The 23,618-nt window shown below is 39.7% G+C and overlaps 2 protein-coding genes across 12 annotated transcripts in view; both read right to left on the reverse strand.

Moving 5' to 3' along the window:
* Positions 1-5,182, reverse strand: part of RAPGEF6 (Rap guanine nucleotide exchange factor 6) — a 243,169-nt gene extending 237,987 nt beyond the window's left edge. For 7 of the 9 annotated variants that reach the window (XM_005661629.3, XM_021085410.1, XM_021085404.1 and 4 more), the window contains exon 1: positions 4,843-5,157. In XM_005661629.3, coding sequence (XP_005661686.2) covers positions 4,843-4,911 — 69 coding nt within the window. In that variant the 5' untranslated portion in view covers positions 4,912-5,157. Of the gene's footprint in view, positions 1-4,842 lie in introns of all 9 variants that reach the window. The other 2 variants (XM_021085403.1, XM_021085405.1) reach the window with 2 other exon arrangements.
* The window catches only part of FNIP1 (folliculin interacting protein 1), a 135,297-nt gene continuing 123,539 nt past the window's right edge, over positions 11,861-23,618 (reverse strand). The window contains exons 16-18 of one of the 3 annotated variants that reach the window (XM_021085414.1): positions 22,901-23,098; positions 17,277-17,392; positions 11,861-14,619 (exon numbers count right to left, since the gene is read on the reverse strand). In XM_021085414.1, coding sequence (XP_020941073.1) covers positions 14,541-14,619; positions 17,277-17,392; positions 22,901-23,098 — 393 coding nt within the window. In that variant the 3' untranslated portion in view covers positions 11,861-14,540. The remainder of the gene's footprint in view (positions 14,620-17,276; positions 17,393-22,900; positions 23,099-23,618) is intronic. The other 2 variants (XM_021085416.1, XM_021085415.1) reach the window with 2 other exon arrangements.

A 23,618-nucleotide genomic window follows, 5' to 3' on the forward strand; every position in this document is an offset into this window, starting at 1 on the left:
GAGGAGGAATGATGCTGGCTTCAATTTGGGACCAGTCATTGAAGACTAGTTCGGAGGACAATTCGGTGGTGAGATAGATGGATCCTAAGCATCTGAAAGGGGGTAAGATGGAATATACAGAACTAGGTGTCAGCCTATAAAAATTAACTGAAGCCAGAGTTGCTGAATGAGACCACCAAAGATGTACAAAATCACCAGTTCTAATGAACCGAAAGTATTCTTTTTAACATGAGGACTTTACAAAATTCTAAATTTTGTCTGTTTAACGTATTTATTTACCATTTAATATATGCAAAGCATGGTTTTAAGTACTTCAGGAAATATAAAAGAAATAAGGTGCTCACTCTGAGGTAAAAAAGATTACAGCCAAGAATGGCATTGAAAATGGACTGAACTGAGAAAAAGACAAAACAAAGTCTCAATTTCTGACTACAGTGTCTTTAATTCTGGTATAATGACTCAAAATGAGTACCTTAACAGTTTTTGTTGCTTTAGAGCACTGAGCTTCCCACAGAGTACTTAAGTCTAAAATTTTCCACTAAAAAAATCTTTGTAAAGTGGAAAAGGAAATCAGAGAACTAGCTAAGGAAAGACAATGTGCTGTGGAAGCTGAATCTACAAAGTAGGAGAAATGGTCACAAAAGTAAAAACTATGTTAGACCACAGTTCTAAAAGGCATACTTTACAAAACCTCCATCCTCAGTGTCTGTCTCCTAAGATTATGCTTCAGTTGACAGTTTCATGTAAGGACAACAGATGGTTCAAAATAAAGAAACCATTAATTTTGTCCCAGAAACAAACAGAAGAGTTCTTTATTCATTAATTATACGATGCAAACATCTGATTACAAGATTACAAGACACTGATTCTTATCTATTTGTATATTTTTTCATAATGCTTTGTACCCAGTAGGTATTCAAGGAAAAATAAGCTGAATGAATGTTTTATAACCCCCTTATATACACTTCATCAGCTCAGATTCCAAGGCACCACCACTCTACCCTGATGTGTCCTCTGCAGTGTTCACTCCAACGCATTATCCTTTGCTGGTTTCTGCTCTTCTCCTCTGACCAAGTGCCCAAGGCACTGTCTTTGGTCCTCCTCCGTTCCCATGTACACTCACTACACTACCTTGGTAATTTCATCTAGTCTTATGACATAAAACATTATCTAGGAGTTGAGCTAGGAGTTCCCGTTGTGGCGCAATGGTTAACGAATCCGACTAGGAACCACGAGGTGGTGGGTTCGATCCCTGGCCTCGCTCAGTGGGTTAAGGATCCGGCGCTGCCATGAGCTGTGGTGTAGGCTGCAGACGCGGCTCGGATCCCATGTTGCTGTGGCTATGGCTCCGATTCAACCCCTAGCCTAGAAACCTCCATATGCCGTGGGAGCAGCCCAAGAAATGGCAAAAAGACCAAAAAAAAAAAAAATTATCTATAAGCTTGTAACTATAAAATTTCTATCTCCAGCCCAGCCATCTATCTAGAAATAATTATAAATTGTACATGCAACTCCTTACTCGACATTTCTAACAGACATTTCAAAGCTGACAATGTTCAAAAGTGAATTTCCGATTCACTCCTCTCCCTAAAACCACTCCTCCTGAAGCTTTCCCTGTCTCTTTGATGGCAACTCCAACACTCCAGTTATTCAGGCCAAAAACCTTAAAATCATGCTGGATTTTTCTCTTTCCCTTAAAGCACAAATCTAATCTACTGGCAAATCCTATTGGCTAAATCTTCAAACTACTTCCGCAAGTGATGACTGCTCATCACCAGCACTACCATCACTTTAGTTTGAGTTACGATCATCTCTTCTCTGCTTTAATGTGATAACATCTAACTGATGTTTTCATTTCTTTCTACCCCTGCTCCCACATAGTCTATTCTCAGCCCATCAAGCAGTGAGGGAATTCTTTAAAAGCAGGATAATATCACTCCTTTGCCTGAAAACATTTTGGTGGAAAACAAAACCTTCTTTTACTCAAAATAAAAGTCAAACAACTTATGATTCAGAAAGTCCTGCATGATAGGGTCCATCCTACAATACCCCTATCACCTATGACTTCATATCTTACTACTCTTCTCCAGTCACTCAGGGCTCTTTGCTATTCCTGAAGGCACCAGATATGCTCTCATCTTAGGATCTTTGCAGTGATTATTTTACTTGGAAAGCTATTACCCTATATATCCCCATGGCTAATTCTATCACATGAATCAAGACTTCAATCAAAATTCACCTCAATCAGTACACTATCTTAAACTGCACCCCTCCTTTGCCCCTTGTTTCCAATTCTTTTTCCTGCTTTTTTGAAATTATCAATTATCAAAGTTCTTGTTGTGGCTCAGCAGTAAAGAACTGAACTGGCATCCTGAGGATGCTGGTTTGATTCCTGGCCTTGCTCAGTGGGTTAAGGATCTGGCACTGCTGTGAGCTATGGGGTAGGTCGGATCTGGCATGGCTGTAGCTTGGGAACTTTCATATGCCGCAGCTACGGCCCTAAAAAGCCAAAAAAAATTTGCAATTATCAGCTAACATTATGTAACATACTTTTTTACTGTATTTATCTACTTTCTCCCCTCCCCTTTATACTAGAATGTAAACACCAATAGGGTAGGCCTATTTTGTTCACTGATACCTCCTAGTGAACAAAATAGGGTCTTGAACTGATAGGCTTTCAATAAATAAATGTTCAATGAAGATATTTATAACAGACCCTTAAGAGTCTACTAAAATAAGAATCTTCTGAAAGCAGAAACAACCCTGTGAGAATTTAATCAAGTTACCACAAATAAATTATCACTACAATTCAAGTAACCACTTCTATATTCACATTTCTATACCTCAAAGTCTACACTCATTCAAAAGCACTGCCAAAGAAGCAAGCAGTTAACACTTTATACTGCTAGATGTCAGAGTTCTAGTCTGTGTGCTGTGGGCAGTTGTTTAGTATTGCCTTAAACAATGCTGCTGTTCCAGTAAAACAAGATAAAGTACTCAATACAGCACACACTGGCCAACATAGCTTTGCGAACAGTTTAGAAAATTTTCTAAGCATGAAAATAGGCACTTTCAAACAAAGTAACTCTGTTATTAAAGAGAAGTAGGATTTTCCCATTAAAATGCAAATTTATCGGAGTTCCTGTCCTGGCTCAGCAGTAATAAACCTGATTAGTATCCACGAGGATACGGATTCGATCCCTGGCCTTGCTCAATGGGTTAAGGATCCTGCGTTGCTGTGGCTGTGTCGTAGGCTGGGAGATGTAACTCCAAATCGACCCCTAGCCTGGGAATTTCCCTACGCCACGGGTGCAGCCCTAAAAAGCCAAAAAAATAAAAATAAAAAAAAATTTTTAAATATGAATTTATCATAAGTAACATCTATAAGCAAGATCTCCATTTTATACTGTAAGCCTTGTAAGATACTTTCTAATGATATAAGAACGAAGGCAGATTCACCTGTTCAAAGTGAGTGCTTTCACTTAACCCACAATGACGTCAAGAATTACCATAGGTAAATTAAGACACCTGGGATTATAAATGAAAGTCTCAAAAATAGGACTGTGGGAGTTCCCATCATGGAGCAGGGGAAAAGAATCCAACTAGGAACCATGAGGTTGAGGGTTAGATCCCCGGCCTCACTCAGTGGGTTAAGGATCCGGTGTTGTCATGAGCTGTGGTGTAGGTCACGGATGTGGCTTGGATCTGGCGTTGCTGTGGCTGTGGTTGTAGGCCGACAACTACAGCTCCAATTCAACCCCTAACCTGGGAACCTCTATATGCTGCGGGTGCGGGCCTAAAAAGACCAAAAAAAAAAAAAAAAAAAAAAGACTGTAGAAAGTGATAGAATTTGCTTTGTTTCTTTGCAAAGTTCAAGAGCTCCCATAATTACAGCTTGAATAAGTTGAATAAGTCATGTCGCAAAAGGTGAGCCAAAATTACTGAGACATACTATGCAAACCATTTAAATCTAAAAAAACTCAAAGGTGACTTAGGAAAAACTAACCAAAGCACTTCATTTCATGTATTGCAATTACACACAAGACAATCCAACAATTCATTCACATTGTTGTTTTTTTGTTTGGGGGTTTAGGAAACATACCGCTTATTATGGAAACTTCTCCACATCAAGGAGAACCTTCCCACAAAATCTAAGCACTCTATACAGGGATGGGCAAGGTTAACAGGTTTTAGTTATGTACCTGAAAACTAGCCTTCAGGTCAAATGAAAATCATTTAAGCTTAATGCCATTACTGCTAACCCAATACAGAAGTTTCGCATACAAGCACAAAATACTGTAAAATTTCCCAATGACATAATTTGAAAAACCACCTCAACTAATCTTTAAATAGGCATAATTCTCCACCAGAATTCAGCCTCTGACTGGATGTAAAGTTTTAAGCTGACCTTGAAAACTTTATCGTTCTTTAGGCAAGTGAATAGTATTTCAAGGACCTTTGAGAAGTTGTTTCTTAATAACATGGCTGTTACAGTTCACCTACAATTTCCACCTCGCTTTTTCACAGTCTACGGAACAATCTCACTCGGAGACTCATATTAAAACCTGAGAAAATACGATTTAGTAATGCTGCTTTCTTGTCGAAAACACTAGGAAGTCACCGGCAAGGACGGCTGTGCGGGGAAGGCGGCACGGCGAGCAGGAAAGACGGTGGTTTCCCCGCCCGCGAGAAGGGCCCGGACCAGGTCCGGGGACCCAGAGAACAGATACCAGGGTAGCAGGTGCGAGGCTCTGCCAAGGGGACAGTCGCCACAGGTCTCGGACCGACAGAGGGATGCTGTTCCTCGGACAGCGGGAAGCGCGCCGGGTCGACTGGCCTTACCTCGGGCGTCCGCTCGGGCGGCTTCTTCTTCAGCGCCTGCCTAGCGCCGGGGTCCACGGGCGAGTTCATGGTCACGGCCCCGGCACCGTGCTCCCCAGGCTGCCCTTAGCAGCCCACGCGACAGCCCATTCACCCTAGTGGGGGGGTCTACACCCTCCCCCGCTTCCCCCAAAGAAGGAAACTTCAGACTGCGGCGGCGACTGCGCTTTGGCAAACAAGCCTTCGCAACGCCCGCCCAGGGCCTCAGCCCACGCGCGACTGGTCAGAGGGAAGCCCGCGCGGGGGCGGAGGGCAGAAGAGTGCGCACGCGCAGCACGCGCGAGCGCGCAAACGAGCGCCTAAGGGCGTGACTCCGCGATGACGTAAAAACTGGGGCGGGGCAGTTTAGCTTCTTCCAACCCTTCTTCGTGAGATTTGAAAACACGTCGCGAGAGCTCACTGAAGCAGGTCACGGGGTCCGTCTCAGAGTTGCGGTTTCGGCTGCTCCAGCTTCCGGTGGAGGGACCGGAAACGCGCTATGAGGGACTAAGCGAAAATAGCGAGTTGGGGGCGGAACCTTGGGGTAGCTGGGCCGGGAGTTCTTTCTGTGCCAAAAGCCGGAAGTTCGAGGCGTGGCCAAAGGGCAGAGCTCTTACCCTGCCGCTCCGAGACCTCTGCCTTGGAGGATGTGCGGAAGTGGAAGCTGCCGTTGTAAACAACGAAGTTCATAACGCTCTTACCTATGTGTGTTCTAATAAAATGACTCTTGTGGAAGGGACCCACTGAGAAGTCCCTGCGTGTCTAAGACGGACGCCCTGACATGAGAGTAGAGGAATCGAAGCTTCGCGGCTTTGAGCAGGGGTGGGGAGCCCGCTTAGAGTTACTGCTCGTTCGCGAAGCCAGTCTGCGCTGCGTTCGTTTAACCAATGCCAAGGACAGCCCTCTTTCCTCGCCAAAACCCTTTCTCAAGCAGTGGGCCTAGGGTTGCCTGACTCAGGAGTGACCGCTTTCCCACTGCTTTTAACATAATAGTCGGTTTCCCCACACACCAAATAAAGCAAATTTCCATTTATTAGTCCGTTGGTAAGAAGAACGTCTAGGCCACTCTCCGGAGCAGTCAGGCACCTGCAGAGTGCTTCCATCGTTCTAAAATAGTCCATTTCTCTCCCATCTCGTTACTGTACAGATGGGCCGCAGTAGTAACGCAATTACCTACTTTGGAGCCACATAGGCATGTCCTTTCCAATTAATTTTAAGCTCCCTCAGCTTGTACCTAGGTATTCCTTAGTATTTCTCACAACAATTGGCATGGTTCACTGAATAACTCAAAGTGATTTACGATTATGACGTTATTCACATTAATTTTTAAATGACATGGTAAGAAAATTATATTTTAGAGCAACAAAAGGGAAAAGGAGCATTCAGCCTGCAGCATTCACCATTTCAGGGACCTAGTAATGATGGCTGACGTTAAAAGGGGTTTTGTTTTCCACTGCTCATTCGGCTTGCTCAAACTTGAAGTTTACAACATAATAGCACCTTTCTTTTTTGAATATAGCACAAAAACCATACCAGTGAACTTATGGCTCAGCCACTCTGGAAAGAAACTAATCACAAATAATTGCAATGACCCATTTTCATCATTTTTGTGGGTATAAACAGCTTCTCAAAGGTCTGTGTACCATCACAAAGGTTATCCCTTCCATTCTTCCAAGAATGTTTCTAGAGCCACATCAATGTTTTGAAAAGAGGGTAATGGAATTAAAGCATGATGAGCAGGAGTTCCCATCGTGGCTCAACTGTTAACAAACCCAACTACTATCCATGAGGCCGTGAATTTGATCCCTGGCCTCGCTCAGTCGTTGAGGATCCTGCCTTGCCATGAGCTGTGCTGTAGGTCTCAGAAGAGGCTCAGATCCTGCGTTGCTGTGGCGATTAGACCCCTAGCCTGGAAACTTCCATATGCTGCACATGCGTCCCTAAAAAGCCAAAAAAAAAAAAAAAAAAAAAAAAAAAAAAGGCATGGTGACCAAATGTGAAGAATAGGATAGGTTTGTCTGGCATTTTTTTAATGCCATTTTTTTCCCCATTAGAAAACCATTTAAGTGTTCATGAAGATGTGGAGCAACAGGAACTCGCACAAACCGCTGGTTAACTGTATATTGGGAAACCACACAGAAAAAAAAGTTACCTAGTAAAGCTGAAACTTAAACCTTCTGACAGCAAGCCCACTCCTTGATGTAATCCTAAAGAATACCCAGAAAAGATGAGCAAAAGTGGTCAATTTTCATATTAGCACAAAAATGGAAATAACCCAAATGTACATCAATTACAGAATAGGTAAAACGTTGTGTATTCATGGAATACAGCTAAACAGCACATGAATGAATCTCCAAAATAATTTTTTTTTTTGGCTTTCTAAGGCCGCACCCACAGCATATGGAGATTCCCAGGCTAGGGGTCCAATCAGAGTTACAGCTGACCTCCTCACCACAAGCACAACAACTTGAGATCTGAGCCACGTCTGCAACCTACACCACAGCTCATGGCAACCCAGGATCCTAACCCACTGAGCAAGGCCAGGGATCGAACCCACAACCTCATGGTTACTAGTCGGCTTCGTTTCTGCTGTGCCACAACGGGAACTACCTCCAGGATAATGTTGATAGAAAAAAAGCAAAACAAAGCATGAAGTATAATTACACAAAATTCAAATAAGAGCAAAATGAAAGTATACCACTTAAGGATGCATACACAGAAGTAAAACTATAACAAGAAAGCAAGGAAATGTTCACAGAAGTCAGGTTAGTAGTTACAAAAACGAGAAGGGAGAGTTATTATGATCAGAATAAGGCACATAATTCCCCAGAGGAGGGGGACTTCTGGGTTACTGAAAATGATTCTTGTTTTGAACCAAGAGATGGTTATATTAGTGTATATTATATAATATTTAACAAGGAAAAATGAATTGTCTACAAAAATAACTTCCAAATAAAGGCTTTATCATAAAATAGCAATGATAACAATAGTATATTAATACCGATAATAATTATACAAATCTAAATTTAAGCATATTTTCAAAATCTACCTTGTCCATTATCATCCTGTATTTATGCTTTAGTATATGAAAAAAGTGAGGAGATAGTGAAAACTCTAATGGCCATTTTCAGAAAAAAGCCAACCTCCAAGACAGGATTCAACAGTATTTTCTTGTGTCTAAAAGGAAAAAGTGCTGAATGCAAGTAATTTATTAAGTTCTAGGAAAATAAAAACAGTTAAATCTTTGAGAACATCTGCTATTTACTGACTTATTCCTGGGCTCAATCAATATTTGCTGAATGAACAAAAAGAAATACCTAAGGACTAACTGATGAAGAGGGGATTTTGCTATTAGAAAGACAGCCACTAGATTGCTCTCCAATGGCAAAGAAAGATATCTGGCTAGGCAACTATCATGCAAAACTGAATGCTCATCAGGCAGACATAATCATATGGCCATCTTTGCAGAACAGCAAGCCAACAAAAAGACAGAAGTTAAGAGCACTCTTTTCTTAAGTTTTATTGAAGTACAGTTGATTTACTATGTTTGAAAACCACTTTAAACTATGTCAGGTTCTGGATTGGTCTTTTTTTTTTTTGCTTTTTAGGGCCACGTGTGCAGCATATGGAAGCTCCCAGGCTAGGGGTAGTTATAGCTGCTGGCTACACCACAGCCACAGCAACACAGGATCTGAGCTTCATCTGAGACCTATGCCACAGCGCATGGCAATGCCTGATCCTTAACCCACTGAGCAAGGCCAGGGATTAAAACCGCATCCTTATGGATACTAATAGGGTTTTTTTTTTTTTTTTTTTTTTTTTTTTTTTTTTTTTTTTGTCTTTTTGCCATTTCTTGGGCCGCTCCTGCGGCATATGGAGGTTCCCAGGCTAGGGGTCTAATTGGAGCTGTACCTGCCGGCCTATGCCAGAGACACAGCAACACGGGATCCGAGCCGTCTGCAACCTACACCACAGCTCACGGCAACGCTGGATTGTTAACCCACTGAGCAAGGCCAGGGGTTGAACCCGAAACCTCATGGTTCCTAATCGGATTCGTTAACCACTGCGCCACGATGGGAACTCCCTAATCAGGTTCTTAATTCAGTAAGCCACAATGAGAACTCCCATCTGACCCATCTTAATTCTAGACCCGTGACATGGTGAAGCATCCGACTTGTGAATGCTGGGCCAAATGTGTGACATGAGAGTGGCATCACAAGTTTCTTAAGGAAATAATATCTTCCTTATGTTTATACCTCAACAACGTCATTCCCCTTGAGACAATTTAGGCAACACTGCTTTTATCAATAATCCTACTTTGAGTGCTGAGGTGAATATGAAGACATGTTTTTGGGTTGTCTGTGTTAAAATAATCACTTGGGGGAGTTCCTGTCATGGCTCAGCAGTAACAAACCCAATTAGGATCCATGAGGTTGTGAGCTCGGTTTGATCCCTGGCCTTGCTCAGTGGGTTAAGGATCCAGTGTTGCCAGGAGCTCTGCTGTTTCTGATCCTGAGTTGCTGTGGCTGTGGTGTAGGCTGGCAGCTGTAGCTCCGATTTAACCCCTAGCCTGGGAACTTCCATGTGCCATGGGTACAGCCCTAAAAGGTGGGGAAAAATCACTTGGAAAGAAGGACTCTTAAATCTCTTCAATTTAATATTCCCCTTAGAGTAAATACAGGTATATCTATTGGAGATCTAATCATATAGTGTCAACTTGGGCAGACGGCTGTCTGCAACCTGTTGAAGGGACTGGTCTAGACTCATACTTTTACCAGAAGGAGAATCTCTTTTAAAGGAAATATTATAAATGGACCAAATATTGGGGTGTGGGCAAGAAAGCCTCTGACCTGAGCACATGCTTTAGACCAATAGCCCCACCAAAGTTCTCCTAACAAAATAATGGGGTGGGAATTTCACAGATTCTTTAAAAACCTCTTTTGGACTGCTGCTATTTTCCTTTCTTTAGGAAGTCTCAAATCTTAAATCTGGGCCAAACAAGGCCAAGGCAACAGCCCGCACTACAAAGCAAGGACAGGAAGCACTACACGCTCCAACCTCCCCCTTTTCTATCTGCCTAGGTCCTTCTCACTCAGAGTTTCAATTTCTCAGCCCCGAGTGCACCTTCAGGTCATATTTAGTCCCACTTGTCATCCCACCCCTACTTACTACAATGGCAAAGATGAAAAAATCTCAAGTGTTTTTATGTTTGTCACTGCATCCCAGTTGGAAACATCCTTGTGGGACAGAAAAGACTGCAGGACCTCAGATTAAATTCTCTGTATTTCCAAAGTTCCTGTTGTGCCTCAGTGGAGACAAATCTGAATAGCATCCATGAGGACACAGGTTCGATTCTTGACCTCGCTCAGTGGGTTAAGGATCCAGCACTGCCGTGAGCTGTAGTGTAGGTCACAGATACAGCTCAGATCCTGTGCTGCTGTGGCTGTGCTGTAGGCCAGTGGCTACAGCTCCAATTCCTATATGCTGCAGGTAGGGCCCTAAAAAAGACCCCCCCCAAAATAAAGAGTGTCAGTCAGACTACCATCTATGAAGCTGTGGGTTTGATCCCTGGCCTCGCTCAGGGAGTTAAGGAGCTGGCGTTGCCACAAGCTGCAGCATAGGTAACAGATGTGGTTTGGATCCCGTGTTGCTGTGGGATATGGCCCTAGCCTGGAAACTTCCATATGCTGTCAGTGTGGCCCTAAAAAAAAGAAAAAGAAAAAAAAGGGTGGGAGTTCCCGTTGTGGTGCAATGGAAACAAATCTGACTAGTATCCATGAGGATGCAGGTTTGATCCCTGGCCTTGCTAAGGGGGTCAGAGATCCACTGTTGCTGTGAGCTGTGGTGCAGGTTGCAGTCGTGGCTTGGATCCCAAACTGCTGTGACTATGGCATAGGCCTACAGTTGCAGCTCCAATTTGGCCCCTAGCCTGGAAACTTCCATATGCCACAGGAAGCCCTAAAAAAGAGAAAAAAAAATTCTCTGTATTTCAGTTTCTGATTAGAAAAATCTATGACTTTTAGAAATACTGCAAAATTTCTCTAAATTTTTATCAGAAAATAGCACACATGTAAACACAGGTAATTATAAACCTCTCAAATACCTGATAAATGCTTCCCAAATACTTAAGACGTCCTCTCTGCCTTAAAATATTGCACTTAGTCTCACTATTGAGAGAGATAAATGTAAAATGACATAAAAACAGGCACTGAGAAAAACCCCTGGCCTAATCCTGCCTGCTGGCATAACTCTGCCCAAATCTACCTAAAGTGAGTAAGGCAATTCCCCAACAGCCTACTCAAGGTTGAATCTCTACTGCAGAGTAAACGCAAAGGATTGATGGAGAGTTGACTTCCCTACAATGCAGATGAAAAAGACAGACTTCCTCAGAGCAACATGCAAATCCATGAACAGAACAGGATTAGATGGCGGTTTTTAAATTGTGAAGAGAGTAGCAATTTTTTATTATATACAAAGTTCTTTTCTTAACAGGTTTACATGGCTTCTGGGTTTTAAGTGACTGCTTTTCAGTTTGTTTTTCATAAACGTATTTAAAGAAATTCTCATTTTGTTATCATGAAGATACACCAAATGTTAGAATACACCATATACTTTTTGTCACTGTATTTTACTCAAAAGAATATACACTAAATTTTTCCCATAGTAAAACATATATAGGGCCTGTAGAAGAGAAGCTGGACAGATTATCTGTTAATAGTAGCCCCATCCCCCAATTACTGAGCTTTTGGATGTTCCAAGCATTGAGACAAGATAAATTCTTGAGGTTCATTATTTCACTTGATTCTTACAACAACCTCATAAAGTAGATTCTACTAAATTACCAGTACAGAAATTTAGGATTAGAGAAGGATGTTATGAACAAGGTCACATGCCTAGAAGTATCACACCTGGGAAAAGAATCTAGATGGGCGGGCACCACAGTCCATGATGTTACATATACCTTATATAACATGTGGAAAAAAAAGACCAAAATCATCCATCAAATTGACAAGTGAATTTATTGCACAAATATCCCCTAGAATTGGGAGGGTATTATAATACAGGCGTACATTTGAGAAATGTATACAGAACAAGGAACAAGTATTTACATTTTACATCTCCCACCAACTAAATAACTTAGAAGAAGCAGAACAATCTCATAAGACATCTACCAGATGTAAGCATTGTGTAAAATCTTTTTTTTTAAGTGATCATCCCCAGTGTATGCCAACTGCAACAAAATGAAATCTGTGCCAGTATGTTTATTGCACTTTCAAACTCAAAATTAAGACATATTAATAAAAGCCAGGAATATTTAAAATCAAACCAATTAGTTTATACACAGGAAAAATTAGTTTTAAATCTATAACACAGAAGATCCCTTTTTCATTTCCTGTTAAAACAAACAGGCTTTTAATATATGTAACACATACCTGTCTGTACCATAAGAAGTTGAAAACACTATTTTTTGAACAGGCCAAAACTCTTTTCACACTCATTATAATGACTACACTTTAAAGAAGTAGCAGTTCATCCCTGGGGCTTTGTATAACGAAAGAATGACGCTGATGGAACGGAGCAGAGATTACAAAAGGACTGCAAATTAGAAGACTCAGAGATTCTGGAAGAATTGACGATTCTATAAGAAACTCCAGGCCTTTTCCTTCCAAGCAAAGCTTAGTTTTAAGAATAACAGTAGAATGAGCCATCCATTTATTGCAGACTAGAATTTCTAAATGATAATTTATTACAGATTTCAAATAGATGGGACTGCGAATAGTTTAATGATTGATTTAAAAAATAACATGACATGGCCCACCTGCTACATATCCTGAAATACAAAAAGAAAAGAAAAAAAAAATACAGTGACCCAAATATGATCTTTTCTATATTCTGATTTCTGCCAAGCAAAATGATTCATGGAATTCCAAACAATAGATGAGAGAAGAATTTTGTTAATGAATAGAATAAAAAAATTAAGCCAAAGAAAATATATCCATAAACACTCTTTGACAGCAAGTCATCCATGGGAGACTCAGATACTAACTAGGACCAGCTGCTAGGACACAGAGGCCAAACTGATTGCAAAGTACACCAATTTCAGATTTACATTCCATTAAAATAACCATTTCTTCTTAGTCTGGTTGGAGATTTCTTGAGTATGAAAAGAACAAGGCAAAACGTGACCCAATGCTATAAACTGAAGGTCAAAGACTAAACAAACCACAGAAATCTTCCTTAATTACTGAAAACTGAAATAGCAAGGATGGATGCATTATAAACTAAATGTACTTAGTACAGAATCAGCAAGTGGTTTTCTCTTTTTAAGCTAATCAATTAATTATGATAAAAATAGTTCATGAAAGCAGAAGCCAGATTCACTTCTAGTATTAAAAGCATCAGAGACCAGATAAGTAAAGGCTAAGCTATAATGTAGTATTTTCAAGTAAACTGAGGTAGTAGAGCATACTGAAAACTTTACCTACCCATCTTTCTATTTACATTACTTACAAGAGTTTGGTTCCATAGTAGCCTTTCTCACAACACTCTAGAGTATATACAAAAACAATTAACTGAAAAGTTGAAATTTTCGAAAGGGAGAGGCTAGTAGAGAAAGAGTAATTTTAAGAGTTAGTAAGTTTTATTAGTGTAAATTGAACATTATGAAGCAGTAAAACAAATATTCAGTTCCTATGGGTTCAAGAAGGGCTGATACCGAAAGCAAGGGCCTCGGTTACCTGAGCACTTTTAAAGATTATAGTATTACTTTCGCCAATGCTTTGGTGCAATTTTTAATCCTAATTTTAATTTATTAAATTAGATGCAAATATGTAAATATTAACATTTATAAGAATTAGCTTATACTTACAAACAAAACAAGTGGTATAAAGTAGTATTCTTATTTTGGGAATCTACATTCCTCGGCCTTAAAAAAAGATTGGCTTTACTTATATTTTAGGGTGTGTGAAACAGAAAAATCACCAGAAAGTAACATTTCAACATTATATACAATTAATACTAGTTGAAAATACATTTTTTAAAAAGGCATGTTTACCAATCTTGTATTTCTACCTCTGCTTTTTTTAAAAAATAGATACATATGTACACTTGGTGAATAACATAACATAGATTCAAATGCAATATTCCAAGTTTATTATAATTAACAAGCTGTTTAAAATACTTGGAGAAATACCTAGAAATTAGCTATTGTGAACTGAAAAACAAATAAAATCAAGGTTTTATAGATCTCTGTACCTTAGAAATAAAGGATTAAAACAAAGGAAATGACTATTTCTGAGCCATTTTAATCATGAAATATCTGTTGCTACTTATGAGCTGCGGCAACACTGTAGTGATCATGAGGAAATTTCTCACTGTTATTAACGTAGTAGAAACTTAGAAGTTACACTTTGGCTTCTTCAAATGCTTTTCCCCCAAATTATTTGTGCTGTTCTTAGTTTCACGTGGTTAAAAATCTACCACCACCCAAAAGTCCAATCAGAAGGAAAAAGCCATCCAATGATCACACAATATGCACTGCCATGCAGAAAACCCAGGTGCCTGACTCATTCAGATGGAAGTCTAACAGAAAAAAAATTGCTATAAATGCATGTTGTGATTGCTTCCTTGGTTTATTATACTCAATCTTCCACCAAAATTAATTTCTAACAGCTTTGATGTTAAAGTAGTATCTGAGCAACATATGGAGAGTGAGTGCTTGCTACAGCGGCCAGAAGAGGAAGATCACTGGATTCAATCCTGAAATTAAGAGAAAAAAAAATTTTCAGTTAGGTTTTCTGTACCTAGTACATGAGTCCTACAGGCAAGGACTGCCACCTGTAAAGTTACTATACATTAACAGTCAAGGAGCTAGGCTATTTGGGCCATTAGGAAAAGAGCAAGAGAGCTGATGTCAGTAAGTAAAAACAATAACCAAAGATCTTTAAAAAAGAAGAACTCTGAAACCCAATGCGGATCTGCTGATGGCCCATGCAACAGGGAAAGGGACAATATCTAAGAAATACTGTATAGTATATTAACAGAATAGTGTGCATCCATGTTGTTTTGGATACAAATGTTTCTATAAGATGTAATGGGAAAAAGTAATGGAAGCTTCTTAAAAATACGTCCTACCACAAATAATTTATAGGAAAAGAAAAATGTCCAAAAAATATTTAAAAAGTTACGCAGACTCACTCAAGGTTGGATAATAAATCAAAAAATTCAGATTCTGTTTTTCAACTAGTAGCTTGGACAAGATTAAACAGTTTGGTAATAAACAGTAATAGGAGGAGTGTGCTTTCTACTGTTTGTGATAATTTACAATCATACTTTCTGAATAGTATTTACCATTACCAGTCAAAATAAATTATCAATATCTATCAACAATTTGGAGTTCCCATCATGGCTCAGTGGTTAACGAACCAGACTAATATCCATAAGGAGGTGGGTTCGATCCCTGGCTGCACTCAGTGGGCTAAGGATCCGGCACTGCCATTGTGGTGTAGGCTGCAGACGTGGATCGGATTCTGCACTGCTATGGCTGTAGTCTGGCAGCTGTAGCTTCAATTGGACATCTAGCCTGGGAACTTCCTTATGCCATGGGTACGGACCTAAAAAAAAAAAAAATCTATCAACAATTTAATACACATGCCCTTTAATTCAAAAATTTTACTTCAAAGAATTTATCCTACAAACTTCAAATGTTTATATTTATTTCAACATGATTTATAATAGCAAAAAACTGAAAATAATCTAAATTCTACCATACTGTGGAATGCAAAACAGCTATTAAAAATTATATAGATCAGGGAGTTCCCGTATTCGCATAGCGGAAACAATCCAACTAGGAACCAGGAGGTTGCGGGTTTGATCTCTGGCCTCGCTCAGCGGGTTAAGGATCTGGTGTTGCCATGAGCTGTGGTGTGGGTCGCAGACATGGCTCAGATTTGGCATTGCTGAGGCTCTGGCGTAGGCCGGCAGCAATAGCTCCAATTCAGCTCCTATCCTGGGAACCTCCATATGCCTAGGGTGCAGCCCTAAAAGACAAAAGACAAAAAAAAAAAAAGATCAGTATGTGTGGTATGTGCTTAAATGAAAAACCATTCAAGATATACTGAAAGGCAGGTTGCACATGATATACAGAGTATAAACCAATTTTTTATCCTATACTTTTTTTTTTTTTTTTTGTCTTTTGTCTTTTGGTTGTTGTTGTTGCTGCTATTTCTTGGGCCGCTCCCACGGCATATGGAGGTTCCCAGGCTAGGGGTTGAATCGGAGCTGTAGCCATCAGCCTACACCAGGGCCACAGCAACGCGGGATCCGAGCCGCGTCTGCAACCTACACCACAGCTCACGGCAACGCCGGATCGTTAACCCACTTAGCAAGGGCAGGGACCGAACCCGCAACCTCATGGTTCCTAGTCGGATTCGTTAACCACTGCGCCACGACGGGAACTCCTATCCTATACTTTTAAAAATTCTATTAAAAAACAATCCATTAACCGTGTTTGGATGAGGAATGGAAGTTGACGACCTACTTTTCACTTAATGCCAAAATGCACAGTAAACTTTGATTATATTAATTATATATATATTATATATATAAACTTTAAAAAGTCAATTTACATTTTTTAAAAATTAAGGCATTACACACAGAGAATCATCTATTTCCAATCTGGATAGTGAGGAATAACATTAATCAAAGAATTTAATTTGGTTTCAGACACACAGTACCAACTCACTGATGTTGGCTTTTTCCCTTTATAAAAACTCAATTAGACAAACCCTGTATCTTGTTTTAGTTATTCAACCAGCATTTCAAGAAATAATTTCCTTTCTCTTACACACACACACACACACACACACACACACACACACACCCAAAAAGGTGGCCACAGAACACAATGAAAGGGGCTATAGTATGCCTCTCATCAATTTCCTATTCATCCTTCAGTTAGCATTTCAGATAAACTAGCTTCTTCCCAGGCATAACTGCAGAGTATAAAGACAATATGTAGATAATGGGGAAGGAGTAATACGTTGATAATGTATTATATCAACCATAAACTGCCATTACTTCATTCAGCTTATGTAGATGGGAGAACAGATGCTGGGAATGATGAGTTTATAACATATTTAATAAATAAAAATGAATAGTTATTTTTTTCTAGTGCAAAAATTAAGATTTTAATTCATTTTTATCAACTATATTCTCAACTTACTGTAACTGCACAAGGGACCATGTCTTTTAGATTAATTAGGACAGCGATCTGCTTTTACATTGTACAGAGCAAAAAAGAGTATACAACTTCTTACAAAACACTTAAAAAAAAAGGCAATTCAGAGGACTATTCCTTGCCTAAATAAAGACAGTGCAATGAGAAAGCAAAGTCAGAAAAGAAATCAGGAACATACCCTAGAACCACTCCCAGTTCCTTGACATGAACACGCATCTGCCCCCTTAGGTACTCAGATAGCATTTTGCTCTTGAAGTATAGCTCTTGCAATCGGTCTTCAAGATGCATTACACACTGCAGTGAGGAGGAAACCAAGAACCAATTCAGAAAATGTACTGGTAAATTCCAAAGCATAATGTTTAGACAATTCTATTTAGTTATTCCAACGTAAACTAAAATTTGGAGTTTTTAAAAATTTTTATGGCTATACCCATGGAATACGAAAGTTCCCAGGCCAGGGATTGAATTCCAGCCACAGCTGCAACCTACACGAAGCTGCAGCAATGCCAGATCCTTTAGGCCACTGCATTAGGCCAGGGATTGAATATGCACCTCCACAGCGACCCGAGCTGTTGCAGTCGGATTCTTAACCCAATGTGCCAGGGCAGGCACTCCTAGAGCATATTTTTTTTTTTTTTTTTTTTTTTTTGTCTTTTTTGTTGTTGTTGTTGTTGCTATTTCTTGGGCCGCTCCCGAGGCATATGGAGGTTCCCAGGCTAGGGGTTGAATCGGAGATGTAGCCACCGGCCTACGCCAGAGCCACAGCAACTTGGGATCCGAGCCGCGCCTGCAACCTACACCACAGCTCACGGCAACTCAGGATCGTTAACCCACTGAGCAAGGGCAGGGACCGAACCCGCAACCTCATGGTTCCTAGTCGGATTCGTTAACCACTGCGCCACGACGGGAACTCCGTAGAGCATATTTTTAAACATGTAATTTTAGCTGAAGAAGTGTAAACCTTCTCTAGCTCACATCAAAAGTTTAGAGTGTACAGAGGTTTTTTAAAAATACATAAAATAGTACCATTTTAAATATAAGTTACCATTTTAACCATTTTAAGTGTACAGCTGAGAGGCATTAAGCATGAATTGTCGTGCAACTATCACCACTATCTATATCCACAACTTTAAAATATATATTTTTATTCCAAATTTGCTAAGTATAACACTTATAAATCAATACATTACAAATGTATTTACAAGAGAAAGGCTGCATTCTCCTACAGAAAGCAGTCCTTAAAAAGAACTATCTATAAAGTTTAGAGAAATGTTTCTAAACTAGAACATTAAAAACTAATATTTATTGTCAATCAACTTGCTCAATTTATTGAAATAAGTGATTCTTCATGCAAATTGATGCTTCCTATATGTTTGAGAAAAAAGCATGGAGGTGCAGCTGTTAAAACACTGAATTCTTGCAGAGTATTCCTTTTCTAATGTAATGAAGATCACCTGTTAAATCTTCAATAAAAACATATTTTCTTCTCAAAAAAACATAACTGAGTGGATTTATTCACATATATTATTTTGTAGTGTATGTTTTTAGTCTAATGCTCATGCAGGCTGAAAATGCCTTAAGTGAAAAGGAAAATATTTATAAAATATATGTCTATTAAAAAATTTATATATATCTACACTATGTAAAAATACAAGTTATCATATTACCCCGTTTTAGGTATACAATTCAATGGCATTAAGTACATTCACAATATGTGCATCATCACAATTCATTTCCAGAACTTTTTTTCATTATGCCAAACAGAAACTTTGTGCCCAGTATACAATAACTTCATTCCCTCCTTCACCGCACCTCTGGTAATCTTTATCTACTTTCTGTTTCTATGAATGTGCCTATTTTAAATAACTCACGTGAGTGGGACCACACAATGTTTGTCCTTTCGTATTTTGCTTATTTCACTTAGCATAAGGGTCCATGCAAATTACATCATGTATTAGAATTTCATTCCTCTTTATGGCTGAAATATTCAATCTATGTATTACACTTCATTTGTTGATGGACACAAGTTGTTTCCAATTTTGGCTATTGCGAATAATCCTGCTTTGAACATTAGGAAACTACTGTTTCAGTTCCCTGCAGTCAATAGTTTTGAGTGTAAATCTAGAAGCAGGCTTGCTGGATCACATGACAACACAATGTTAAACTTTTTGAGGAACTGCCAAACTGTTTTCCACAGCAGCTGTGGGCTGCCATTTTACATTCCCACCAGCAATGTTCAAGGGTTCCAATTTCTCCACATCCTCGCCAATATTTGCGATACACAGGTTTTGTTGGATCATTTCTATCCTTCCAGCTATGAAGGAATATCTCACTGTGGTTTCAATTTGCATCTTCCTAATGACAAAAAGATGTTAAATATGTTCATATGTGCTTACTGGCCATTTGTATATCCTCTTTAAAGAAATGCCTACTTGGAGTTCCCGTCATGGCTCAGTGGTTAACGAATCCGACTAGGAACCATGAGGTTGCAAGTTCGATCCCTGGCCTTGCTCAGTGGGTTAAGGCTCTGGTGTTGCGGTGAGCTGTGGTGTGGGCCGGAGATGCGGCTCGGATCCCAGCTCGGATCCCACGTTGCTGTGGCTGTGGCTCTGGCTCAGGCAGGCAGCTATAGCTTGGATTAGATCCCTAGCCTGGGAACTTCCATATGCTGCGGGAGCGGCCCTAGAAAAGGCAAAAAGACCAAAAAAAAAAAAAAAAAAAAAAGAAAAAAGAAATGCCTACTCAAGTCCTTTGCTTACTTTTTCAGTTGTTTCTTTGCTGTTGTGGAGTTGGAGGAGTTCTTTGTGTATTCTGGGTAATAAATCTCTTTTCAGATATTTGATTACCAAGTATTTTTCTCCTGTTCCTCCTGTTGTCTTTTCACTCTGTTGATAGTGTCCTTTGATACACAAAAGTTTTTAGGGGGACGAAGCCTCAATTTTTCCCTTACTGCCTGTGCTTTTGATGTCAATTCTGAAGAATAACTGCTAAACGGAGTATCATGAAGATTATCCCCTATGTTTTCTTTAAAGAGTGTTATAGTCTTAGCACTTAAGTTTAGGTTTAAATTTACATAAATTTGAGTTCATTTTTGTATGTGGTGTAAAGAGTTCAACTTTAATCTTTTGTATATGGATATCCAGTTTTCTCAGCATTATTTGCTGAAAAGACTCCTTTCCCCTTTGAATAGTGGTGGCATCCTTATCAAAAATTATTTCACCATGAGAGTTCCCTTGTGGTGCAGCAGGTTAAGGATTCAGCACTGTCACTGCAGTGGCTCAGCCCTGCCCAGGAACTTCCATGTGCCATAGGTGAAGCAAAAAAAAAAAAAAAAAAAAAAAAAAAAAAAAAAAAAAAATTGATGATATGGTTGAGGATTTATTTAGGGAATACTACAGTCTATTGATCTGTAAGTCTGTCCTTATGCTACTACTACACTGTTTTGATTACTGTCACTTTGGAATAAGTTTTAAAATTGGGTGGTCTGAGTCTTCCAACTTTGCTCCTGGTGTTATCATCTTATTAGTAATAGTGTTTGCCAATCCATGAGATGACTTTTCATTTATTTCTGTCTTTAATTTCTTTCAGAGATGTTTTGTAGTTTTCAGGGTAAAAGTCTTTTGCCTCCATAGTTAAATTTATTCCTAAGTAATTATTCTTTTTATGCTACTTTAAGTGTTTTCCCCCCCTTTTTCAGCCACGCCCACAGCATATGGAAGTTCCTGGGCCAGGGATAGAATCTGAGCCGCATCTGCAACCTAAGCCACAGCTGTGGCAATGCCAGATCCTTAATCTGCTGTGCTGAGCGGGTGATTGAACTGGCAATGCCACAGAGACAAGCTGGATCCTTAACCCAATGTGCCAGAGTGGGAACTCCTGCAAGTGTGTTAATTTCCTTTTCTGACTGTTCATTCATAAAATGCAAATATCTTTGTGTGCTCATTTGTCCTGCATCTTTGCTGAATTCATTTATTAGCTCTATCAAGTTTTTTGGAGTTCAATCTTTAAGTTTTCTACATATAAGATCACATCTGCAAGCAGAGATAAATTTTACTTTTTCTAGGGAGTGAGTAACTGCCATGACTAAGTAATAACGAACTTGACTAGTATCCATGAGGACACGGGGTCTTTCCCTGGCCTTGCTCAGTGGGTTAGGGGTCTGGTGTTACCAAACACTGTGGTGTAGATGACAGATGCAGCGTGGATCTGGAGTTGCTATGTAGCCTACTTCCTTAGATGAAGGAGCAGCCCTAAAAAAATTTATTTTACTTCTTCTTTTCCATTTTGGATGCCTTTTGTGTCTTTTCTCTGTCTAAATGTTCTGGTTAGGACTTTCTAAGGTATGTTGAATAAAAGTGGTAAAAGTGAGGATCCATGTTTTGTCTCTGTTTTTAGGGGTAAAATGTTCAAATCTTTCACCAATCAGTATAATGTCATCTGTGGGTTTGTCACATGTGGCCTTTACAATGTTGACCTACAAAGGTTTTTAATTATGCCATATTACAGTTCTCCTAACAAGAAAAGGAAAGGATCTAGAAAGCTGGAAATGGTGTCTTCAGTAAGCGGTTATCAGCGTTACATAGAGGGCTCATTCAAAGTCCTGACATGACTAATAAGGATATAGAATGCACTGGTATTCTGCACAGAGCTTGGGGATGTTGTAGGTCTGTATCTCAGATGATACTGTCAGGCACTAAGTTCTGGCTGCTGAAATCACAGATTAGGCAGACATGGCATATCCCTTTCTTAGACAGCTTGGGCTACCATAACAAAGTAACACAGACTTGATGGCTTAAATAAAAGAAAATTACTTTCTCACAGTTCTGGAGGCTGGAAGTCTGAGATCAAGGTACCTGTATAGCCGAGTTTTAATGAGAATGAACTTTGAGGCTGGTAGATGGCCACCTTCTACCTGTGTCCCAACATGGCAACATGGTGCAGAGAACACAATTTTTCTCTTTCTCTCTCTCTTTTTTTTTTTTTTTTTTGCTACTTCTTTGGGCCGCTCCCTCGGCATATGGAGGTTCCCAGGCTAGGAGTTGAATCGGAGCTGTAGCCACCAGCCTATGCCAGAGCCACAGCAACGCTGGATCCGAGCCGCATCTGCAACCTACACCACAGCTCAAGGCAACACCGATCATTAACCCACTGAGCAAGGGCAGGGACCAAACCCGCAACCTCATGGTTCCTCGTCGGATTCGTTAACCACTGCGCCACGACGGGAACTCCCTCTTTCTCTTCTTATAAGGCCACTAATACTGTAATGAAGGTTCCACTCTCACAGTCTAATCTAATCCTAATTACTTGCCAAAGGCCCATTTCTAAATACCATCACACTGAGGACTTATGGCTTCAACATTAGAATTTTAGGGGAAGAAAAATATTCAGTCCATAACAATCTCTTTCAGCAAACAATGATGAAGCTAACATAGGATTACAACAGAGTTAAATTAGCTATCAGAAATGTTCACAGGGAGTTCCCATCGTGGCTCAGAAGAAACAATTCTGACTAGTATCCAGGAGGATGTAGGTTCAATCCCTGGCCTCCCTCAGTGGGTCAAGGAGCTGGTGATACTGTGAGCTGCGGTGTAGGTTGCAGATGCAGCTCACATCTAGCGTGACTGTGGCTGTGGCTGTGGCTGTGGCTTATGCTTATGGCTACAACTCCGATGCAACCCCTAGCCTAGGAACCTCCATATGCCACAGGTGCGGCCTGAAAAAAACAAACAAACAAACAAAAAAAACAAAAAAAAGGAAAAGAAAATAAATGTTCACGGTAATTCAAGCCTGAGACATACTTACAAAATTTGGAGACAAGTTATGTTTATAAAGCTGAAGAGTAGACTGAAGAAGATTAGAAACAAGACTGGAAACCAATACTTCCTTTCCCAGTTTATTGTCAGTCACTCGTCTCTGGCTACTGGCCACTTGAACGGTCCATTTATCCATATCTGCTATAATACAGACAGCTTCTGCTATTGGTTCATCCAATACTGGATGCTGAGGGAGAAAAAAGAATTCATCTTAACGACAAAATTTTCAAAGATAACAGTAACGGAATGAGACAAGGAAGAGACACTAGACAAAAACAAAATAAAAGAATATGAAATTTGAGAGCTACTGCCAAAGAATCCCTGATGGTGGAGAATGAAATAGTACAGTAATTCAATAACAATACTCTATGAGATATCTTACAGAAATCACTATAGGCAGAGAATCACTACCAGAACTTTTTATTTTTAATCCATAACATAATTTTAACCAGTCTTTTTGTCATTCACTCATTTATTCATTCACTGAATTTACTAAATGCCAACAATGTGTCAGGCAACTGGACAAAAAATTGTTTTTACCTTGAAAGAGTTAAACGTTTTACAAATACGTAGGAAAGAAATTCACATGAACAAGTCAACAATAAAGTTCTGTGCTAACTACCCCAAAGTGTCAGGCACTGATTTGCTTGAGCACCACAAAGGCAATCTTTGATTATCCCTTCCAGGCTGCATGTACTATATTTTTA

Source organism: Sus scrofa, chromosome 2 (assembly GCF_000003025.6).
Source record: "Sus scrofa isolate TJ Tabasco breed Duroc chromosome 2, Sscrofa11.1, whole genome shotgun sequence".
Lineage (NCBI taxonomy): Eukaryota > Metazoa > Chordata > Mammalia > Artiodactyla > Suidae > Sus > Sus scrofa.